At 41.1% G+C, this 22,498-nt stretch overlaps 1 protein-coding gene across 4 annotated transcripts in view; it reads right to left on the reverse strand.

The window, feature by feature from the left end:
- Positions 1–22,498, reverse strand: part of LOC126182698 (protein SERAC1) — a 169,634-nt gene that overhangs the window by 43,953 nt on the left and 103,183 nt on the right. Inside the window, exons 4-7 of one of the 4 annotated variants that reach the window (XR_007536698.1) lie at positions 20,735–20,967; positions 15,491–15,687; positions 12,528–12,655; positions 12,215–12,354 (exon numbers count right to left, since the gene is read on the reverse strand). Coding sequence is in view for 2 of the 4 variants with exons in the window: in XM_049924872.1 (XP_049780829.1) it covers positions 12,205–12,354; positions 12,528–12,655; positions 15,491–15,687; positions 20,735–20,967 (708 nt within the window). In the remaining 2 variants the exon portion in view is untranslated. Of the gene's footprint in view, positions 1–12,204; positions 12,355–12,527; positions 12,656–15,490; positions 15,688–20,734; positions 20,968–22,498 lie in introns of all 4 variants that reach the window. The other 3 variants (XR_007536697.1, XM_049924872.1, XM_049924874.1) reach the window with 3 other exon arrangements.

Genomic DNA, 22,498 nt, shown 5'->3' on the forward strand with positions numbered 1-22,498 from the left:
TGTTAGCCTGGGCCTTCCCACGTGTTCTCCACAGAGTGTTGGTCAGAACATTCCTACTCCTGTGTTGAACACACAATTCAATACAGTTCGTGGCGTCGAGCGAGGTTTTGTTACTTTGGAAAATCCAGTAGTAAATTCAAACTCGAATCAGTTCCCACCACGTGTGTATCCTTCTGCGCCGGCTAGTCAACAGGTGTTCAATGCTTGCCAAAAAGCAAATATCACACTGAGTATGCATCCTAGTGGACGTGTGTGGGATCCTTGTGTTGCTTCTAATCGAGTCAACAATTCTGTGCTGGACAGTAATTACTCCGACATGTACAACCAGCCCCACCACTCACGGTCGAGTGAATACTGTGTGCATAACGGACATTCACCGGCGTACTTAAGCACTTGTGGCTTTTCTCCGAGCTACCACATCAATGAGAATGCACATTTTGACTACAATCCTCACACCATTCAAGCGTCCATCGCTTCTCAGCCGCCCCCCCCCCCCCCCGGCGTCAAGTGAATTTCGCGATTCCCGCATTACGGGATGCCAATAATTCGGACTTGCAGCCTTCTGCATGCTCTACTTCCATCCGAAGTAATAGGCGCACCTCCGCAGTGACTGCAGTGCCGAATCTGCCGAAATTACCAGACTTCAAACCCGCTCACCCGGAGTTCTGGTTTAACCTGGTTGAGCAAACATTCAATGTCTGTGCTTTGGACGACGACGCACGCTTCACCTGCTTCATGAACCATCTTCACGACCGCGTCGATTTAATTTACGATCTGGTCAAAGCACCCCCCCTAGCAGGGAATGCTGTGGCGAAACAGACGATACTGGAGCGCGTCTCTAAAACCAGGAGAGAAAATGTGCGACAGCTCATCTACGAAGAGCGTCTCGGCGACAGGTCTCCGTCCCAGCTGTGGTGGTGCATCCATCTTCTCGTCGATGAGCAAGTTATGCCTGATGACACGCTTGCAGAAATCTGGACTGAAAAGCTGCCTTTGCCTGTCCAGACTGCAATCTCTGCGTATCAAGATAGGCCAGTAAATGAACGTTTACGCGCCGCTGACAGAGCGTACTCTGCCAGGCGACGTGAGCTCCAAGCACTGCATTCTGGACGTGACCGCACTAAGACGCTTTCTGACGCCACGCCCTTGTCTGGTGCTGCTAATAACAAGTTTGTTAAACTAGCCGCCCTGCCTGCACCTTCAACTCCCTGCAACGACAGTGCATCGGCCTCTGTGGAAGACTCTGGGGCACATACTCCGTCACCTAACAACTACCCACAGGAGCATAGGCCCGCCCAACCTTACTGTTTCTTCCACGCGAGATTTGGGGAGCAAGCTCGCAAATGCCAGTCACCGTGTTCTTATCCAAACTCCAACCGCAGGTAGGCTACGGTGCCACCTCCTGCGATCCAAACAACGGGCACCATCCCACGTTGCACTCCGTTTCAGACAATAACAGTAAGTGTGGTCGAGTCTCTGTTCGCGATTTACGATCAGGTGTATGTTTTCTGGTAGACACTGGCACAGACGTCTCTTTGCTGCCGGCTCGCCTAGCAACTAATAAAGTGCAACCACACAAAACAGTACTTCGTGCAGTGAACTTGTCTACCCTACAGTGTTCGGTTTCCACTTTGTATACAGTGAAACTTTCGCCCGAGTGCAAACTTGAGTGGACATTTCTAGTGTCAACAATTGAAGAACCTATTCTCGGAATTAATTTCATCAAGCACTATCAGTTGTCATTAGATTTTGTGCAAAATACTGTGTTTTACCCCCCCCCTCCCCCCTTAACAAACATATTCCTTTCGCTTCGCCGAGTGACAGTTCGGCTAACACCAAACATGTGTGCTGTGCTAAGAAGTGTGTAAACCTATCCTTGGAGCTGCAATCTTGGACAAACAAGTGGCTAGTGGAGTGCGCCAACTCTTCGAAGTTGCGGATGAAACGTATGGAAATGCTGCTGCATCTCCGTGACATACACCACGAGTTGGCCTCCACACAACAACGCCTCGCGGCACTACAAGACGACTCATCGGCTACAGACAAGGTCAGTCCGTGCCAATCTGGTGTTCCCGTGCCCGCGCACATTAACGACAATGTTGTGAACTCTGTAAACTGTGTCAGCACCCCCTTTTGTAATGATAGGGTATGCCCGAGTGCTCATCCTCCTTGCGTTCCGAATGGACAATTAACTTGCCAAGCTCATGGCAATGAACTACGGCCATCTGCTGTTCGGCCACGCCCACTCGTGCCTACAGCGCTCGTAGCGGCACGGCCCGCTACCAAGAACCAGTGTACCAACCTCGCCCATGTTAACACGTGTGCGGCCTTTACGCAGCCTACGAGCGGGTGGCACACCTGTACTAACGTGCGCCTCAGCGCCACAGCTTGGCCCGCCCGCCACTGCCTGCTCCGCTTCACGGACATCTGACTGTCTTGCCGCGCCACGTATTGCAGTAGTCACTAACGGCACAGTTCATCGGTTATGTCTAACCGATGGGCCGCCCATATCGCAATGCCCACGCCGCCTCAAGCCGGAATTTATGAAAATTGCAAAAGAACAATTGGACGATTTGTTACAAAAGGGAATAATTGAACCTTCTTCCGGTTGCTGGGCTAGTCCTATCCTGTTTGACCAAAAGAAAGACGGTACTTGGCGTATGGTCGGAGACTATAGGCATTTAAATGCCCGCACCATCATTGATAAATATCCAGTCCCACACATCGCAGACTTCAATCATGCGCTCGCAGGTGCAAAGTACTTCTCTGTTTTGGACTGTAAGCACGCATTTCATCAGATTCCTATGGCTCCGGAGGACATTGAAAAGACTGCCATAACCACTCCCTTCGGGCTGTTCCAATACAAATTTATGCCGGTTGGGTTGAAAAATGCCCCCCAAACGTGGCAGCATTTCATCAATCAAACTTTATCCCATCTAGACTTTTGTTTCGTATACATGGACGACGTATTGGTTTTTGCTTCTACTTTGGAACAGAGTGAGGAGCGTGTTCAAGTCGTGACAGATATTTTAGGAGCCGCTGGTATTGAACTGACAATAAAAAGACTCAATTTCACCAGTCATCCATCACATTCCTAAGTTATGTTGTGTCATCGGACGGTCTGACACCACCACAGGACAAGATCAAGCCTGTTCTCGAGATGCTACGCCCTCAGACCTATAGGGAATTATGCAGGTTCATCAGAACAGTTAATTAATACTGGAAACATTTGCCAGCCGCTTCTGTGGTGCAGGCTCCTCTCACAGATGCTCTCCCTGGCCCACAAACTTCTGGCACCCGCCAGGTACCATGGACACCAGACATGGACAAGGCATTTAATGAACTCAATCAGCTGTTGGCCTCCGCTGTCACTATTGCTCACCCATGGGCGGATGCCACAATGTTTATCACTACTGACACTAGTGACAATGCTATCGGCGCAGTACTGAGTCAGACATACAACGATGTTACGACCCCCCTACAGTTTTTCTCAAAAAAGCTAAACAACGCGCAAAAGAAATACTCAGCATTCAACAGAGAATTACTTGCAGTTTACGAGGCCATAAGACACTTCAGAACTGATGTTGAGGGACGAGATTTCTATGTGCTCACTGATCACAAGCCGTTGGTTCCTGCCATAAAAAAAAATCCTGCGGCTGATCTGCCCCCACGACGCTTTCGTCAAATCGATTACATCTTGCAATTTACAAATGAGATTCGCTACATCTGAGGAGCGGACAATGTGGTCGCTGATTTTCTCTCATGTGTTGGTGCTATCACAACCTTAATTGACTTAACAGACCTACCTCGGTTGCAATCAGCAGACCCCGATACCATGCAGTTAATTTCAGACCACAGCTCCTCTTTCCAACCGGTACGCTCTACTTTCCCTGGCATATCTGACTTAGTGTGGTGTGATGAATCAACTGGTACGTTGTGGCCATTCATTCCTAAGCCCCTTCAACGCCAGGTCTTTGACAAACTTAACACATTAGCACACCCCGGTGTCAAAGCCTCCACCCGTCTGGTAGCTGAACAGTTTGTCTGGAGAGACATGCGCCGTGACTGTCAGTCTTGGGCAAGGGCATGCATGGTGTGTCAACAGAACAGTTTCCAGGCACACTTCTCCACCCCTTGGCTGTTTTGCCCAACCGCCAGGCCGGTTTCACCATGTTCATGTCGACCTCGTAGGCCAGGCTGTTCCAACCGAGCTCCAGGGAGCCGGAGCGCTCACTGCGGCAGCCCGGAGCCCGCGTGGAGGGGGAAAGCGAACTCACTGCCCCCTGGCCGCATGCAGCCGCAACAATAATCCGTGTTCAATGACAGCTATGATTAGCCGCGGGAGCCCTGTACCTCTATTGGAGGATATCTTTCTATTCATTGAGAGGGATGGTCGTCCGCAATGTCTTGTATGTCATAAAGTAATTAATTCTGCGAAGAGGTACAATATACGACGACATTATACACATCTTCACGCAGCGCACTATGATCAGGTAGAAGGCGTTGCACGCAGAGAACTGGTGGCCAGGCTTAAGAACGACATACCAGGAGATGTTAAGTTTAAAAACAGTTTCGTAATACGGAGGGTATCAAAACATGCAACATAGTTCGTGATCTGTAATGCGTTTATAATTTTCAGGTGAATGAGAGCGGAGAAAACACTACTGAGTCTGCAAATCGAGCAAGCTGCAGGGTGGCTCACATCATTGGGTCGAGTGGCAAGCCGTTTTCGGTGGGACCACTCGTAAAATCGTGCATGGTAGCCGTTGCAGAATGTTTGTTTCCAAGGGAGGTGCAGGCAATTGAAGGGGTTTGCCTGTCGAAGCAAACAATGTCTCGTCGAATCCTAGACATGGCAGCAGATTTAGAGACACAGCTCAGGAAAAAGGCGGAGAGCTTTGTTGCATTTTCGCTAGTGCTTGACGAAAGCACCGACATATCGGACTGTGCTCAGCTTGCAGTTTTTGTGCGTGGAGCTGCAAGTAACTGAAGAACTCTTGGATGTGGTACCACTCGATTACACCGCAACAGGACGTGACATTTTTGAAGCTGTTTGTGAATCAGTGGACAATATGAATTTGCCGTGGGATAAGCTCCATTCTGTAGCGACAGACGGTGCACCACAAACGATCGGGTGTCACCAAGGTTATGCTTCTCGTTTGAAAAATAAACTCAGGGACGAATTCGGGAAAGACATTTTGACTCTTCATTGTTTTATTCACCAAGAGGCACTGTGTGCTGAAACAATAGAGCTAGGTGGCGTAATGAAAGATGTCATGAAGTGTGTGAATTTTGTGCGGCGTCACGGTATGAATCATCGCCAATTCAAAGGATTCCTGAAAGATATGGAAGCGGAGTATGGGGATATACCTTACCACAGTACAGTTCGTTGGCTGAGTCGGGGAAAATTTCTTGATGTTTTCTTTGCCATTCGTGAGGAAATAACCCTTTTTCTCGAAATGAAAGGGGAAGAAATGCGTTTTCTGAAAGATATAAAATGGATATCAGAGCTGGCGTTCCTAGCTGACATAACTATGCATCTAAATAATGTAAATCTGTCATTGCAGGGCAAAGGGCAGCTAATAGTTGACATGCACGACCAGATCAAAGCGTTCATGCAAAAGTTACTTTTATTTGAGAGGCATATGAATAATGGACATTTAACGTTCTTCAATCGTCTTGCTTCTTTAAAACTACCTGAAGGTACTACTTTCGGCGATTACCAAGCAAAGTTAAAGCAGCTCATCACGTCGTTTGAAACACGATTCCGAGACCTTACTAGTTTGGAAATGGAACTTAAGGTGTTCAGCATTCCTTTTTCAGTTTCCCCCGATGACTTGTCATCATCACTTCATTTGGAGATTATTGATTAGCAAAATTCAACTTTGTTGAAAGACAGGTGCTACAACACGTTGGATTTGTCATGATGGTATTGTTCATTACAGCAAAAAACATTTCCCAAGCTTCACAACAATGCTGCTCAGATCATGGGCATGTTTGGATCTACATATTGTTGTGAGCAGCTTTTCTCAGCAATGAAAAGAGTAAAAAGTAAGGAACGATTGTTTCTTCAGGATGCAACAATGAAGGCCATCCTCCGCATTACCGCTGTGAACACTTTGACACCTGATATTTTCGATCTTGTAATGAAAAGAAAAGTCAAGCTACAGAGGCCCAATAAATTTAGTATGGAATTTCTTATAAAACAGTTGTTTCTTATTTATTTCCTGAACATCGTATTTCCTGGTGTAGCATGTCACCACGTCTTAGGAGCTAAAAGTATGAGGTTGTCGATCTTGTAAGACGCAACTGGCACATCAAAACGCTTGCCTTGCCGGCTGCCTCAGCCTGCCGTGCCACCTGCCGGCGTGCGGGCCCACTTGAATGGTCACAGTGAGCGACACGGCTCCCTGGAGCAGGGAGTGCTCCGCGGCTCACAACGGAGCCGACGAGCTGGAACAGCCTGTCGTAGGCCCTTTGCCCCCCTCCGAGGGTTTCCGTTACTTGTTTACAGCTATTGACAGGATGACTCGGTGGGCTGAGGCTGTGCCTATTCCGAACATTACCTCTGAGACAGTAAGTCAAGCATTCTTAGATTCGTGGATCTCTAGATTTGGCTCACCTGTTTACCTCACCACTGACAAGGGGCGACAATTCGAGTATTCAGTTTTCTCTGACTTATGTAAAATGTGTGGTATTGTCAAAATTCATACTTCTGCACACCAGCCCCAAAGCAATGGGCTTGTCGAGAGATGGCATCGCACCTTAAAGTCTGCCCTGCATTGCCATGACTCAATATGGACAGAGGCACTGCCCTTCATGCTTCTTGGCCTTCGTGCGACTTTCAAGGAAGACCTCAAGGGTTCCGTAGCCGGGTTTGTGTAAGGCCAACCTCTACTTTTGCCTGGAGAATTAGTCACTCCGACCCCACTTCCACGGCCCTCTGAACTCCCTTCACTTCTCGAGCGAGTGCGCTTGCACTGCAGCAAAATTCAGCCACCACCTCCGGCTGCTCATACACTTCCGCGCGTGTACGTACCGCGCACGCTAGACTCTTGTGAGTACGTGTTTCTCAGAGACGACTCAGTCAAAGCCCCGCTTCAGTCGTCCTACACAGGTCCTTACAAGGTCGTCAAACGCTCTGAGAATAACATGGATCTCCTCATAAAAGACTCTGTAACCACGATCTCACTCAACCGAGTGAAACCAGCTTTCATTGAGCCTCAGGTGAACCTCCCTGATTCTGCCCCTATTTCTCCCACTCCTGCTTCGAGCGGTCATCCATCTTCCCACACCATGCATTTGGGTATTGATTCTCCACAGCGTGTTTCTCTGCCGAGCACTGCTCCTTCTCCGCGTTCATCTAATTCGAGTGGCAAATCTTTTCGGGGCTTCACTCCTCACAGCCCTCGCAGTCGAACTGCCAACCACTCGGATTCTACCATTGTGTTACCATCTTCGTGTGACAGCTCTTTGTCACGCCGTTCAATCCACGCTGGCTCCTCGTTGCCTTCGGTCACGCTCCCTCGTCTGTCAGCTGATCGCCCGAGGTTGTCTCCTGCGCAGTCCAGTGCACCTGCCACCCCCCTCTTAGCAGATGCTTCCCCCTGCCATGGCTTTCCCACACCTCCCTGCCTCCCTACCATTGCTCGTAAGGTGCCATCCAAGAATTCACAACACATGTGCACCCTGATGACATACATAAATTATCTGTTGTCGTAGATGGCGATACGGTGTGTGTGGTACTTGCGTGTGACAATATTGAGGGAGGAAGTGCAGAATCTCGTGTGGTGCGCCGCTTTAAATTGAGCAGAAGTGCTGCATGTGGCAACTTGTGTGCCTTTGTTAGGCCTTCTGGCAAGGTGATTCTCCGCCTGCCAGCTGACGAAGTGCTACACCTTCACTCCAGGACGGGACGTCGTCTTCAGCCGCCGGCGTCGCTTGCTGACTTCACCGTTGACGTACCGGGTTTGACCCCCCGGCCTCCTACCAGTCGACCGCTTCCACCTGACACAGAAGAACTGTGCGCTACCTACCACCCCCCCTCCCAATTCACAGGGACGTACTCCATACTGTGCGGGGGAGGGGGGGGGGGGGCTATGTGGTGTAGAGCGCCATAAATATCGATATTTTTTCTGTACGTAAGTGTGCTATCTTTGAGGAGAGGGCTTTGGAGAAGATGTTGGATGCTAACGACAGTTAGCCTCCGGACTTGTATCTGTGTAGAAGCTAAGTGTGAATACGTCTGTATCCGAGAGAATTCTAGTTGTTTACCCACAACTATTCCATATTCCCTCAAGGGAAATCCAAATCTGTTTGGATGTCATTGTTCTGGTTTTCAGCCAGAAGTCTGGTTTGATGCAGCTCACCATGGTACTTTGTTCTGTGCAAGCCTCTTCATTTCCAGGTCTTCTGCAACTACGTCCTTCTGAATCTGCTCCTATATTCATCTCTTGATCTCCCTCTATGATTTTTACCCCTGTGCTTCCCTCCAGTATTAAACTGGCGATCCCTTGATGTTACAGAATGTGTCCTACCAACTGATTCCTTCTTGTAGTCAGGTTTTACCAAAAATTTCTTCTCTCCCCAATTCTATTAAGTACTTCCTCATTATTTATGTTATCTACCCCTATAATCTTCAGCATTCTTCTGTAGCACATCTCAAAAGCTTCTAGTCTCTTCTTGTCTAAAGTGTTTATCATCCATGTTTCAATTGCATACATGGCTACATTCCTACAAATACTTTCAGAAAAGACTTCCTTACACTTAAATCTACACTCGATGTTAACAAATTTCTCTTCTTCAGAAATTCTTTTCTTGCCATTGCCAGTCTACATTTTATATCCTCTCTACTTCGACCATCAGTTATTTTACTGCCCAAATAGCAGAACTCTACTACTTAAAATGTCTCATTTCTTAGTCTAATTCCTTCAGCATTACCCCATTTAACTTTACCACATTCCATTAGCCTCATTCTGCTTTTGTTGATGTTAATCTCATATCTTCCTTTCAAGAAATTGTCAATTCCATTGAACTGCTCTTCCAAGTCCTTTGCCATCTCTGAAAGAATTACAGTGTCACTGGCAAACCTCAAAGTTTTTACTTTTACTCCCTAGACTTTAATTCCTATTCCATTCATTTGTTTCCTTTACTGCTTGCTCAATATACAGATTGAATAATTTTGGGGATAGACTGCAACTCTTTCTCATTTCCTTCTCAACTACTGTTACCCTTTCATGCCCCTTAACTCATAAATGCCATCTAGTTTCAGACTAAATACCCTCAGACTTCAAGAAGAATACAATCATTCCAGTTCCAAAGAAAGCAGGTGCTGACAGGTGTGAAGATTATTGAACTATCAGTTTAATATGTCGTGGTTGCAAACTACTAACATGAATCCTTTACAGAAGAATGCAAAAACTGGCAGAAGCCAGGTTAAAAAAAAAAATCTGTTTGGATTCCAGAAAAATGGAGGAACACACATGACAATTCTGACTCTATGATTTCTCATAGAAGAAAGTTTAAGGAAAGGCTAACCTATGTTTATAGCATTTATAGACTTAGAGAAGGCTTCTGACAATGTTGACTGTAATACTCTCTTTCAAACTCTAAAGGTGGCAGGGGTAAATTACAGGGAGAAAAAAGCTACTTACAATTTGTACAGAAACCAAATGGTATCTTTTTGGCTAGAATGCAATTTTTTTTTTTTGTGCAATCCCTGAATGTTTAAAATGAGTTACGATACTCCTGCCAATTGCTATCATGTGAGTTACATTTGACTGAGCCTTCAGACAATGGTTAACAATTAATTAAAGACTATGAATGAAACAAAGCACTGAGGCCACCTCTGTAGTACTAACAGGTTTTACTATGTTTAATCCATTATCGTGAATAATTATATGAATTTTTGCCAGCTGAATGTCCCGTAAATTTGTAATTTCCTGTAAACTAATCACTATGTTTTCTAGTGGATGTTGTCCCTCAAACTACTTGATGCTTAATATTATATGTTTGACATTGAATTCATGATCAATAACATGTGCAGTAAAACTTAAGAAAATTTTAATTATGCAAGCACATCCACATGTCACGAATATATAATCAGTCTCTGAAAGTAATCTTTTAATTGTGTTAGCCACCTTATGACATATTTCTGGAATTATTTTGCCTGAAAAGTAAGGATGATTTGGTATTTTATATTGTGGAAAAGTGCTATTAATCAGTCTTCTAAAGCTGGCCCTTTCTACTGTATTCACTGCCTCATTGTGAAGTGCTATCATTTCAGCAATTAAAAGATGGTAGTTTTTAATCTTAGGATCATCGATATCCAGTGGTTTATGTATTTCAGCTCATTTGTGAACTTGGTTGCTTTTTTGGTCTCAAAGATTTACTTACACCTGTATCTTGATCCGAATGTATTTTCATGGCAAATTTGGTAAACAGCTATTAAATAGTTATTAGCACTTGCACTGTGATGATAGTGGAGTTCTATCTCCAGAATTTTATTTGTTTTGTAATGTAGCAGAATGAGGCAACACACCAAGAACAGATCAATACCAGTTGAGCTGAAGACCAGTTTGGTATGTCAGTATTTTAAACTTGCATTATTGATAATAAACAAATTTCTAGAATGTAATTAGTTGAAGTGTACCAGTTTAACTGGTAACATTTCAGCCTCCTATACTTGAAATGTCTAATTTAGAAATGTACTTTATAAGAACGATAAATCACAATTAACAGTTCACATTTCAATTAGACAATGATTCATGCTAGACAGAAGATTTTAATATGTTTTCATTGTTTGGTGCATCCTCCTTTTTCTCAGTGATTAGCTAATCATAGCTCCTCATTACATTATTGTAACAACTGATTTTGAAAAAATGAATATAAAGTGAGTTTCATGTATTATGTATTTTTAAGTGAATGAGTACAAACGTCACAGACTGGATTAGATATAATTTTAGTTTCAAAATTTAACACTTAGTTTTAAGTATTTTAACTATATTCATCTCAAAATATTCTTGTAAGAACACCAATGACCACAATGTTGAGTGTCTTAATGATATAACCATAGCATCCCCCCTCCCCCCCCCCCCTCTCTCTCTCTCTTTCTCTCTCTCTCTCTCTCTCGCTCTCTCTCTCTCTCTCTCTCTCTCTATGCAGAAACTAAATGTAACAATCTTCAAGAGTTATACTGTCAACACCAGTGATAAAGTGAAAAAACTTTTTGATGTTACATGGGAAATATTTTGGGACAAGTCAGTTAAGAAAGAAAGAGTGCTTTTATTCCAAAAGTCAGCAATCTCATCAGCATGAGGTGTTCATCTTGAACCTCATGGATGCCTCTACTTAATGAGTAAGAGACACTTAAACTGACAATATATTTACTAATTTATAAAATTTGGGCTGATATCATAAATTTGTTTGAAAGGAATGACAAAAACCATTTATTGAACATGAGATATTTGAGCAAACTGAATTAATGATTTAATCCTATGTTACTGTTTGAAAAAGTGTTCGGCACTATGCAACACTTTTCAGTACACTTCCTCAAGTGGAAGTCTATTAACAAAAACCTCAGAGTACTTCAGTCCTAGTTGAAGTATTTTCTCCTGGCAAACTTGTAGTCGCTCTTGCAGGAATTTTTTTAGGCACATTAACTACATATAGGGCAAATGATATTTGATATGATAAAGTGAAGGGGGCACTACATATTCCGGTTCTCATAGTTTGCATAAAAAGAGAGGTTCAAGGCTGGCAGCAGACAATAGCAGTTAGTGAGGCAAATATGATACTTGGCCCAGACTCATTTCTACTGATTGAGAACTAAAGAACTAAGAGGTAAAGGAAAAGTGCATGAATATTTTGACATATCATGACAAGTTAATACTGTGTACCAAAACAAATTTCACAGGGTTCTACACCTTCCTTTCCGAGCCTGCAAAGGCTCAACACAGCTAAAATCTGCATAGAATAAGAGAATTCATTCTCAGTATAAAGACTGAAAATCAAAATAGAGGGTACTTCTTTACTTTTCTAGTTGTGTTGGACAAAGAACAGATGTACACTTCTTAACTAAGTGGAGAAACATTGATCTCTTTCATAGAAGAACAGCTGTTGGATTAGTGCTTGTTTGTGTCCTATCAGGTTACTGAAATTTTACAAATTTGTTGTTATTGTGTGTTAGCTATTGTTATACATTACTTGCATGTACTTCTGTCAGTTCGATGGATTGCCTGAGAAATGGCAAGTTTATCTTGGCAGGGACAGATCCACGATGAGGCACACTGTAGAACATTATTCCTCTCGTATTACGGTACAGGCCAGCTAAATTTTCTTTGCCACTTTCTTGTGCTGTAATGTATAGCATTAACTGTCAATAAGCTGAGCATGATGGATATATTGCATTTATGAAATGGTAATCAGTGTTGTAGGGTGTGAAAGTAATCACTTCAATTAAACATATATAAGAAATAAACATGAAGCAGCACTTTTAAAACTGCAACTTATAACATAGTTTTACTTACCATAAACTATTATTTGCTTCACAAACAGTCCACCTTTTGAGTGGCCTACCCATACAATTGGGTAATTTCCTACACCAATCCTGCACAAGAGCTCAATCATTTTACAGCTTCTTTCGATCATTGATGTGCTGGAAAGAAATGTGGGAATTTGCTTGACTGATCATTCAAAATGTGCAAACTAAACTTACAAATGATCTATTGGGTAGTAATAAAAATAACAAAGACAACAAAAAAGTGAGAACCACTTTTCACACTGAAAATGTTAAAATGCTTGCATTATTAGCTAAATGGTTGAGAAAAACATAAAAACATAAGTAAAAAGAATAATATTAAAAATGGTAGTCAGCACATTGTGTCAACTGAAAACTTATTTTATAGCAAGTGCTATAAAGTGCTAAAAGGCACTCCATTGCCTAAAGGCAATTGCTATAAAGGCATTCCATTGAAAACAACAAGGCACCTTAGGGATACTAAGCAAGACAGAATTGTTGTTAATACACTGTAATAGTATGTCGGAGAAGTGGATGCAAATCACTGTCTGGACATCCTGATTTATGTTTTTCACGTTTAACCTAAATCACTCACGGTGAATGTTCTCAGGTTTCTTTCCGAAAGGTTGATTTTTTTGCTTCCTTCCTTCTTATCTGATTCTTTACTTTTCTCTAATACCATGGATTTGCAAGTTGTGACCTTGTGGTATATGACATATTACTTGACTGTATCTTGAACTCAAAACAAATATTTTAATTTTTCTGCTCATACTTTATGTTTCTTTAGTTCCCCAATAATACAGTTAATTAACAACTTAAACCTAAGTACATTTTGTTTCATAATTCTGTTCAGGCTATCCTTGTAAACATTTCCTGTCATTTAACCTCTTTGAAGGATATTACACTCTCATAGAGATCAGACATAACACCAATAAACATTTCCTGTCATTTAACCTCTTTGAAGGATATTACACTCTCATAGAGATCAGACATAACACCAATAAACAAAAATTCATGATGAAATTACACTTTAAAACATGTTTCGGAAGTCTCATGTACAGGATTCTATCCAGACATTTCATTTTTATAGTTATTTTCTGACACAGTCACATGAGCATTGTCTTGATGTGTGTTTAGCCTGATGATGACCAGTGGCTGGTTGATGCTGGGAACAGCATTCTGAATTGCTCATGTGATTGTACCAGGGGAAAAATAATAAAAAAAAAGAACATAAGCCAATAGCTTTATCTCCTAGACATTATGTCATACATTCACTCCTTTTTCGATTCCATGCTACAAGGCTTAGAGACCCTGACTGGAGCATAGGGGAGCTTCACATCTCACTGAGTTCTCAAATAGGAGATCAAGTAGGCCTACAGCTCTGTAATACTAATCACGTACATATCAGCATGTAGAGAATCTGTAGTATAAAGGTTATTCAGTTATGTGCTTCCTTCTTGATGTTGTAAACTTCCATTCTGCCTCGTGATGACTGGGTGTTGTATGATGTCCTTAGGTTAGTTAGGTTTAAGTAGTTCTAAGTTCTAGGGTACTGATGACCATAGATGTTAAGTCCCATAGTGCTCAGAGCCATTTGAACCATTTTTTGTAAACTTCCAAATGTTGTGATATTATTTTTTTTAATTTGTCTTTGTTTGGACCAACTAGAACCACTTAACAACTTCAGTTTCTCCTCTTTCTTTGTTGTTTTCGTTTTGAAAGTACTCCTGAATCTTATCCCTATGTTGACTTTTCCTTTCTTCTGTCCTTGTTGTTCCTGATTTCTTATTTCTTCTGCTTTGAAAGCCTTTATTTTATTCTTAAAAATATCTCTTTCTGTTATTTATGACTCTTTGATGGTGTTTCTTTCTAGTTTTTTCTTATTTCTGTAATCTATATTACTGTCAATTTCTTTTCCCACAAATATAATATATTTGTTTCATTAGATTGCTCTCATTCATTCAGCAGAGGTATCCAAAGGAGATTACTCTCCACATTACTATTACGTCTGATATTTCCTCAATATTTTTATAGATCTCCTTGTTACTTCTCGTTCTCTGGGCATCTGCAGTTTGCCTATGCCCTCTGTGTTTCTAATAGTTCGTCTTTCAGAACCTATTTTCTGCCCAGCTTATAGTTCATCTTTAAGCATTCATGTGCATATAAACATTCTGGTTTTCCCCCTGTGGTATAGACTTTTTGTTTTGTTTTCCTAGATATTCATTTCTTGTTGTAGTTGTTTCTTGTCAAACCATAGGCTCTTTTCATTCCTTAGCCCTTCCATCTATTTCAAATTTTTCTAGTCCATTATGCGGTATGATTTCTCCAAAATATTTAAATTTACTAAATCTCTCTATTTTACATATTTGTATTCCAGTTTATTTTGGTGTATTTTTTACATTTATCATGAATTATATGTGTTGGCTGCGACAGCAGTCTTGTGTGTAAGTTGCTTTTGCATGAGTGTCTCTGTGTGTATGTGTGTGTATTGTTGACAAAGACCTTAATGGCCGAAAGCTATAATTGTGAGAATATTTTTGTTGTGCCTATCTGCAACTCAGCATCTCCGCTATATGGTGAGTAGCAACTTTCCTTCTCTAATATTGTTATCATGAATTCTGTTATTTCTGCCAAAGTTGTAAGACCAGTTCTTCTTTTCTCCCCAGAATATTTAGTTGAGTAATTCCTTCTGTGAGATTTTTCTGAAAGTATTCCAAAATTGTCTGCAAAAGCCTGGCAGTTCACATTAGCTCAGAATTCCAGATCCTTAAATTTGTTCTAGGACACACAGAAACAATTAAGTTGCTAAGTCACTGCCTTATTTAACAACAGTTTTTATTGTATTTGTGACATTTTTATTCTGAAATATTTTTTAATTTTATGAAGGTATTATTCAGAATGACCAATGATAAGCTATAAAAACTACAATACAAGAAGGTTTAAATAAGAAGTGAAATATTGTGTTTTACAAACCGTGGTGGTTGTTTAACTCCAACAGGGCACCAAAGCATTGCATCTGTGGAGTAGTTAACTGCTATCACACGTACTCCTGGACAGTCTAGTGGCAACCAGTCACGGGGCCAGCAGGCTGAGTATGTTTTTTTCATATCTGCTAGGTCCTCATGTTTTGAGTCATCACTTTCCCATTGCTTCTCATTCTCATGATCTTCCTAAAAACCACATTGCAATGATCCTTTTTGGTAGTACTGCTCATAGTTGGAATTTAAAGTCACATGAGAAGTTCAGACATGAATAGTATTATATCTGTTCTATACAATATACATGAGGAATCAGTGGTGATTTAAGTTTACTTCAAGTATCCAATACCACCAGGTGTTCCAGTCAGTTCATAATCAAGAGCTAAGCATTAAGGAAGTTCTACATTTGAATACATCCATGTGATAACCCATTTACTGTGCACAAATATGGGAAATTGCATGATGTGAATGAGCTATAAAGCTGAGAGGAAGGAACAGTAATTAGGAAATGCTACAAGAGGCAACTATGTTGCTGATTCTAGAGACAGCTTTGTAGGAAATGGTGCATTGTTTGTATATGACTACCAATATGATTGATGTAGCAGACACTTTGTTGTGGCAGTATTGATATTTCTAAATGGTGAATTTTGCAGCAAAGGAAAATAGAAAACTAAGTGCCAGGTGGCTGTGGAAAGTTTTCAGATGGAGATTCATGGGACCTAAAAAAGTTAAGTAAATTTGTTGGCTGGTAAAAGATTACTTGTATGAAAAGGGGAAATTTTGGATAGTATGATCTCATGTTGAGCATCACACGAGAAATTCCTAGTCACTGTTGTAAATTACAGACGAAGATACTACTATATAATTGGATGAAGGACTATATTATCTTTAGGCACAGATAAAATGAACAACCACAGAATAAACAATTTAATTGTGAACAAATGTGATAAGGTACTTGCAGAATGAGAATGTTGGTGTCTGATTACTATCTTTTATGCAAAAAAAAATAGTCCAGGAACCATACAGATACTGAAATACACTGCCTTGTAAATCAAAAAGCATTTCGAAGTTACATAGTAAATCAAGATATAGACAGTATGCACATAACTTTTACATACACTGGCAGAAAAAAAAAACCGTATGCCCTTTTAGAAGTTTCCAATTCACTCAAGATTTACTGTTGTAACAGTGCATATGAAGTTCATGAAATGATTACATTTACAGATCAATAGCACAAGTAGTTCTGAGGTACCATATAATAACCCATGCCAAAACATCCGTATCAGTGAGTGATGTTGCCTCCAGTGCAGGCACTGATTCCGGCGTCCATTAGATCCTATAGATGGTGAATACTGCCCTGGGATACATACTGCCATGCCTGGTTGACCTGTTCGTGAAGTTCTGTAAGACTTGTTGGTTGATAAGTCACATGAGTCACTCCTCGACTCATCATATCCCACATGTGCTCAATTGGAGACAAGTCCAAAGATCATACTGGCCAGGAACATTGTTGCACATCTTGCAGAGCACACTTAGTTTCATGGGCAGTGTGTGGGTGAGCACTGTCCAGCTGGAACAACATATCACCTTCCTGTTGCAAGAACGAGTCTAACAACATTCTTAATGCACTGAGTGCTGGCTAGCATCCCCTTCATGAACACCAAAGGTGAACAAGAGTTGTAGCTTATCGCACCCAGGCCCATAAGATCTGGTTTGGGGCCAGTGTGTCTTGGACAAATGCACTCTACGACACAGCACTCATTGGGTCCACGTCGTATGTGTGAACAGCCATCACTTGTGTGCTGGTAGAATCTGCCTTCACACTGAAGACCATGGCATGCCATTCCATCTTCCAAGTGATCCTCAGACAGCACCAGTCAAGTCATACATCTAGATGCTGCAGCATGAGTGTAAGATGGACTAGAGGTGTGCGTGTTCATAGTTTCACTGCTAATAACTGGTTTGCAACAGTTCATGAAATGTCTGGACTCACAATCCCTCTTTTCTGTATTTTGGTAGCTGTACGATCTGCCACAGCTGGCCTTACAATATGAAGATCCTGGCATGTATCTGTACTGCGTGACCATCCAGAACTTTGTCTATGCATATGCGAATGTTCATATGACCAGTAGTGCCAGCAGCATTGCACAACTGATGCAGCACATCCAACTTGTGTTGCAATTCTCCAAAAGGATCGTCCCACAACTCGGGAGACCACAATTTGACCCCTTTCAAACTAACTCAGTTGGCTATAGGAATCATGAGTGCATACCTGTGGCATGGTTGCCTGCTATCTTCACATGTTTACAGCACACTGAGCCTTCCATCTATGAGCATTCCCTACTAAAGAGTAGACACAGTTGGCACCTAGATGACTATGCCACTATGCTATCTGTTGGTGGATGACGTTCAAACCATTATCAGAACATGTACTATCCCTTAGGTGGCATATGCCATTACCAGATCAAAACTGATGTCTTTGCAGGTGTACATTTTTATTTTTTTTCTGTCATTGTATTTAGAATTTTCTAACATAAACATATTTATTTCTAATTTTAAAGCTACATCTATACAAAGATTTCAGCATATTAACTTGATAACAAACCACTCTGATGAACTGGATGACCCACTCTGCTTTTCTTAGTTTCAATCATTATAGATGAGGTGGCAGTAACAAGTTACACTGAGGTGACAAAAGTCATGGGATGGTGATATGTGTGTATACAGTATAAAAGGACATTGCATTGACAGAGGTGTCATCTGCACTCAGGTGATTCACGTTAAATTATTTCCTATGTGATTACGACCGCACAATAGGAATTAACAAACTTTGAATGCAGAATTATAGTTGGAGCTAGACGCATGGGGCATTCCATTTCAGAAATCTGAGATCCACAGTGTCAAGACTATGCCAGGAATACCCAATATCAGGCATTACTTCTCATCCTGGACAATGCAGTGGCTGATGACCTCCATTTAACAACCAACAGATGCAGCGTTTTTGTATATCTGTCAGTGCTAACAGACAAGCAACACTGCCCGAAATAAAAGCAGAAATCAATGTGGGGCGTTAGATGAATGTATCCATTAGGATGGTGCAGCAAAATTTGGTGTTAATGGGTTATGGCAGCAGACAACTGACGTGAGTATCTGTGCTAACAGCACAACATCACCCTTAGTGTCTCTCCTGTGCATTTTACCATATTGGTTGGACTCTAGATGCTTAGAAAACTGTAATCTGGTGCAATGAATTCTGATTTCACCTGTTAAGAGCTGATGGTATGATTGAGTGTGGTGCAGACACCATGGAGCCATGGACCCAAGTTGTCAACATGGCACTGCGCAAGCTGGTGGTGCCTCCATAATGGTGTGTGCTTTTACATAGAATGGACTACGTCATCTGGTCCAACTGAACCGATCATTGACTGGAAATGGTTATGTTCATCTACAAGGAGACCATTTGCAGTCATTTGTGGACTTCATGTTCCCAGACAACGATGGAATTTTTATGGAAGACAGTGCACCATGTCACTGGGCCACAGTTGTTCATGATTGGTTTGAAGAACATTTTGGACAGTTTGAGTGAATGATTTGTCCACCCAGATTGCCCAACATGAATCTCATAGAAAATTTATGGGACATAATCAAGAGGTCAGTTCATGCACAAACTCCTGCACCAGCAAACCTTTCACAATTATGGGTGTCTATAGAGGCAGCATGGCTCAATATTTCAGAAGGGGCTTCCAACAACTTTCTGGGTCCACACCACATTGAGCTGCCACACTATGCGAGACAAAAGAAGGTTCAGCACGATATTAAGGGGTATTCCATGACTTATTATCTCAGTGTATTGTGTATTATGTAATACACTTGAGAAACGTCTCAAAATGTTTGCTATTGCCTTTGCCATGTACATTATGTGACCTTTATTTAGTTTATGAGGTAGTATTAGAGTATTGGCTCTGTTGTGAAAAAGCATTTCCTATCATAGCTATCCACTAATATGGGTAGCTATGGCAGATTTATTAGGGGTGTTATACATAATGCAGTTGTATGTTCTGTAAATCTAGTCTGTAAGTTTCATAAAATGTGGCTCATATACTGTGCTAGATACTCATTACATTTTATTTTATGGAAGTCCAAATTGAAAAATTGGCCTTTATTAGTTTTTGTACTCTATGGCTGTCTATTACTTATATTATAGCTGATGGAAAAAGCAATTCTTATGTTGTATGGCCTCAGTACTTCAGTAATTATTTGTGAAATGGCATCAAACTATGGAATGCACACTATCCTGCTGTCTGTCTGTTGTTCTTATTTTTGTTTTTATCTATTCCTTTTATAACTTTCTTGGACATCTTGTCCATGAGTGCAACTTGAAAAGCAATGGCAGCTGCTGTTTGTCTAACTGTTTCAATTTACTTTGAAGCATTGTGTTACTCAATGGCATTTTGTGTGCTCTGTATAACATAGACATGTATGCTGCAAGTTTACTTTGTCTGTGTGAAGATGGTATGAAGATGCAGGGACAACTATTGTCGTTGGTTTTCTGTAGATGCTAAGGATATTTTCAGTGTTTCAGCTGGAAATGATGCAGTCAAGAAAGTTGATTGAATTTTGACATTTATATTCAGACAAAAACCGAGTGTTCTTGTCAAATGCTTGAAGCAGTGCATCCATTTCTTACTTATTGTGCACTTAAGCAAATAAATAATGTTGCTGGAATTTTATCATTAACAAATCTTACATAGAACTGAATATTTTGTAAACTTGATATCTACTGATAAATAATTTTTCCCGAGGTGATTTAGGAAATGTCAACTGGGCCACAGATATGCTGTAGACCATTGCTAGATCACTGGTTTATTTGTATACTGTCACTGAAAGTCTGTAATTCCAACTTTTGAAAGCTTTTTATATTTTATAAACTTGTGTTTAATTACTTCCAATGGTTTATTTGTGAGAATGTTTGTATACAAACTGATGAGGTCCAGTGATAAAATGTGGCTTTTGTTGGGAACAAGAATTTTTTAAAAGAATAAGCAAGACAACTGGCTACATCTAGGAGAAGAAGTACACATGTAAATCACTGAATCTACATGAGGTGAAGAGTGTAAGACCTTGAAATGCACCATGGAAAAAAATACAATTTGGCTGATGCTGCCTAAATACAAATTATGATATAAATATAAGTTGAGGCAGTCAGATAAGACAAAATATAAAGTAATGCTTGTACAACCTTCTTTAGTGGCTGGGGCTGAATATATGCCCTTTCATGTTTCCAGCTGCCTTGTCTCCATGTCTTGTTTGGCCCACCATGGAGTCCGTGTATAAATATAATATCTGCTCGTGGAACAGAATTTGCTGTAGGTTCATACAGGACCTCTATATGAATATCTTCATTGCCTGTCTTCATAATATTATTTTCTTCAGATCTTTTCCTGCGATCAGCTGCACATTTGACAGAAAGTGCTGAAAGATCCACATAAACATTTTTAATCATTTAATATTTTTCTCTAGAATTTTTGCAGCTCTAGCAAATAAACTGTATAAGAATCACACCTTTTTATTATAGTAGAGGGATAATACTGTAAACCCCTGCAGTTACAAATGTAAGTCAAGCTTGAATTTTAATTGATTTTTAAAGTAATAACATAAATAATAGCAACACAAAATAGAACTAAGCTTTTCTTCACACAACAATAAATTATCTATAATAATTGGAAATCTTGACATTTTATCATGCGTAGTTATGTGCAGTATACTGAAGTTTTCATTGACACAAATCTCCATCACTCTGGATATCACTTGAAAAGGTCAAACACATGAAAGTCAATAGAGTCTAAGTCATCATGGTAAACTGGATAACTGACTCTCCTTCAGCTGAGTTTTGCTCTGTGTATGGCTGTACTACTGTTGCAGAACTTACAAAAGTGGTCATGATTACTTGATATTAGTTCGAAATGGAACACTGTTCTGTGAACTCAAAAAAACTAGCAACCTAATTGTTGAGAACATTGCAAGCAGTGTTTTCTTGAGAGCAGACTGCACTATCTGCATTTACACAGCACCAGATGGTAATCTGTCAATATACCAAGAAAAGTTGGAGCAAATTATGAATGCCTACAATGCCAAAACACAAAGGAATTATGTGGTGGTTTTAATATAAACTTTGCTATCAAGTTACATGAATAAACCAACTTAAAAAACCTACTGAATACATTTTCTATGTCTAACATTTTAAAAATGTTGCCATATTGCAGATGTCAGAAAAAGGGAGAGGCAGCCTCTCAGGCACACATGCAGTCTAAGTGGATCTTTCATGCCTCAGCATCCCGAGCTCTCTGTGTTTCAACCATGACTGGACAGCAGACAGTGGTACCAGCACCTGCAGAGACTGCCATTTCTGTAGAGACCTATCTGTGTTGGCATTAACACATGACAAGAAAATAACATCACGAGTGTTCTGCTGCCGGTAGCTATAAAGATGGGTTACACAAGTCAGTTCTTCCAGCTGGGAAAGCCTCTCTTCTAGCCTCTGATGGGATGCTACTCACCTCATTGTCTCAGGATACTGTTGAAGCACACCATAGGGACCAACACTGCTGTTCTCAGCTTCCATCATTTCCTTTGTGGACTTAGACTGCATTAAGGACTGACTTTTCTGTGTCTGTGTTGGACCTAATCAGAAATTGTATTATTTCTCTGCAAGCGTATTTCCCTATGAAGCTCCTAGTGGTGTTACTATATACTAGTAACAATCAGGTGACTTTCTGGCAGCAGCTCTGTCACACCTCTGTACCAGAACCTAGTGAGACATTGTATTTGTGCTTCTTGTTCTTACCTTTGAAGCAGACTTATTTTTATTGTCAGTAAACTTTCTGAAACATGATCACTGTTTTCCCTGTGTCCCCGTGAGAAACACTTCTGCTGGTAAGAAGGTCAAGTAAGGGGCTTTTAGTGTCTTCCAGTCAAAGTGTTTGTAAACTCCAGCAGTCACTAT

This window comes from Schistocerca cancellata, chromosome 1, assembly GCF_023864275.1.
Source record: "Schistocerca cancellata isolate TAMUIC-IGC-003103 chromosome 1, iqSchCanc2.1, whole genome shotgun sequence".
NCBI lineage: Eukaryota > Metazoa > Arthropoda > Insecta > Orthoptera > Acrididae > Schistocerca > Schistocerca cancellata.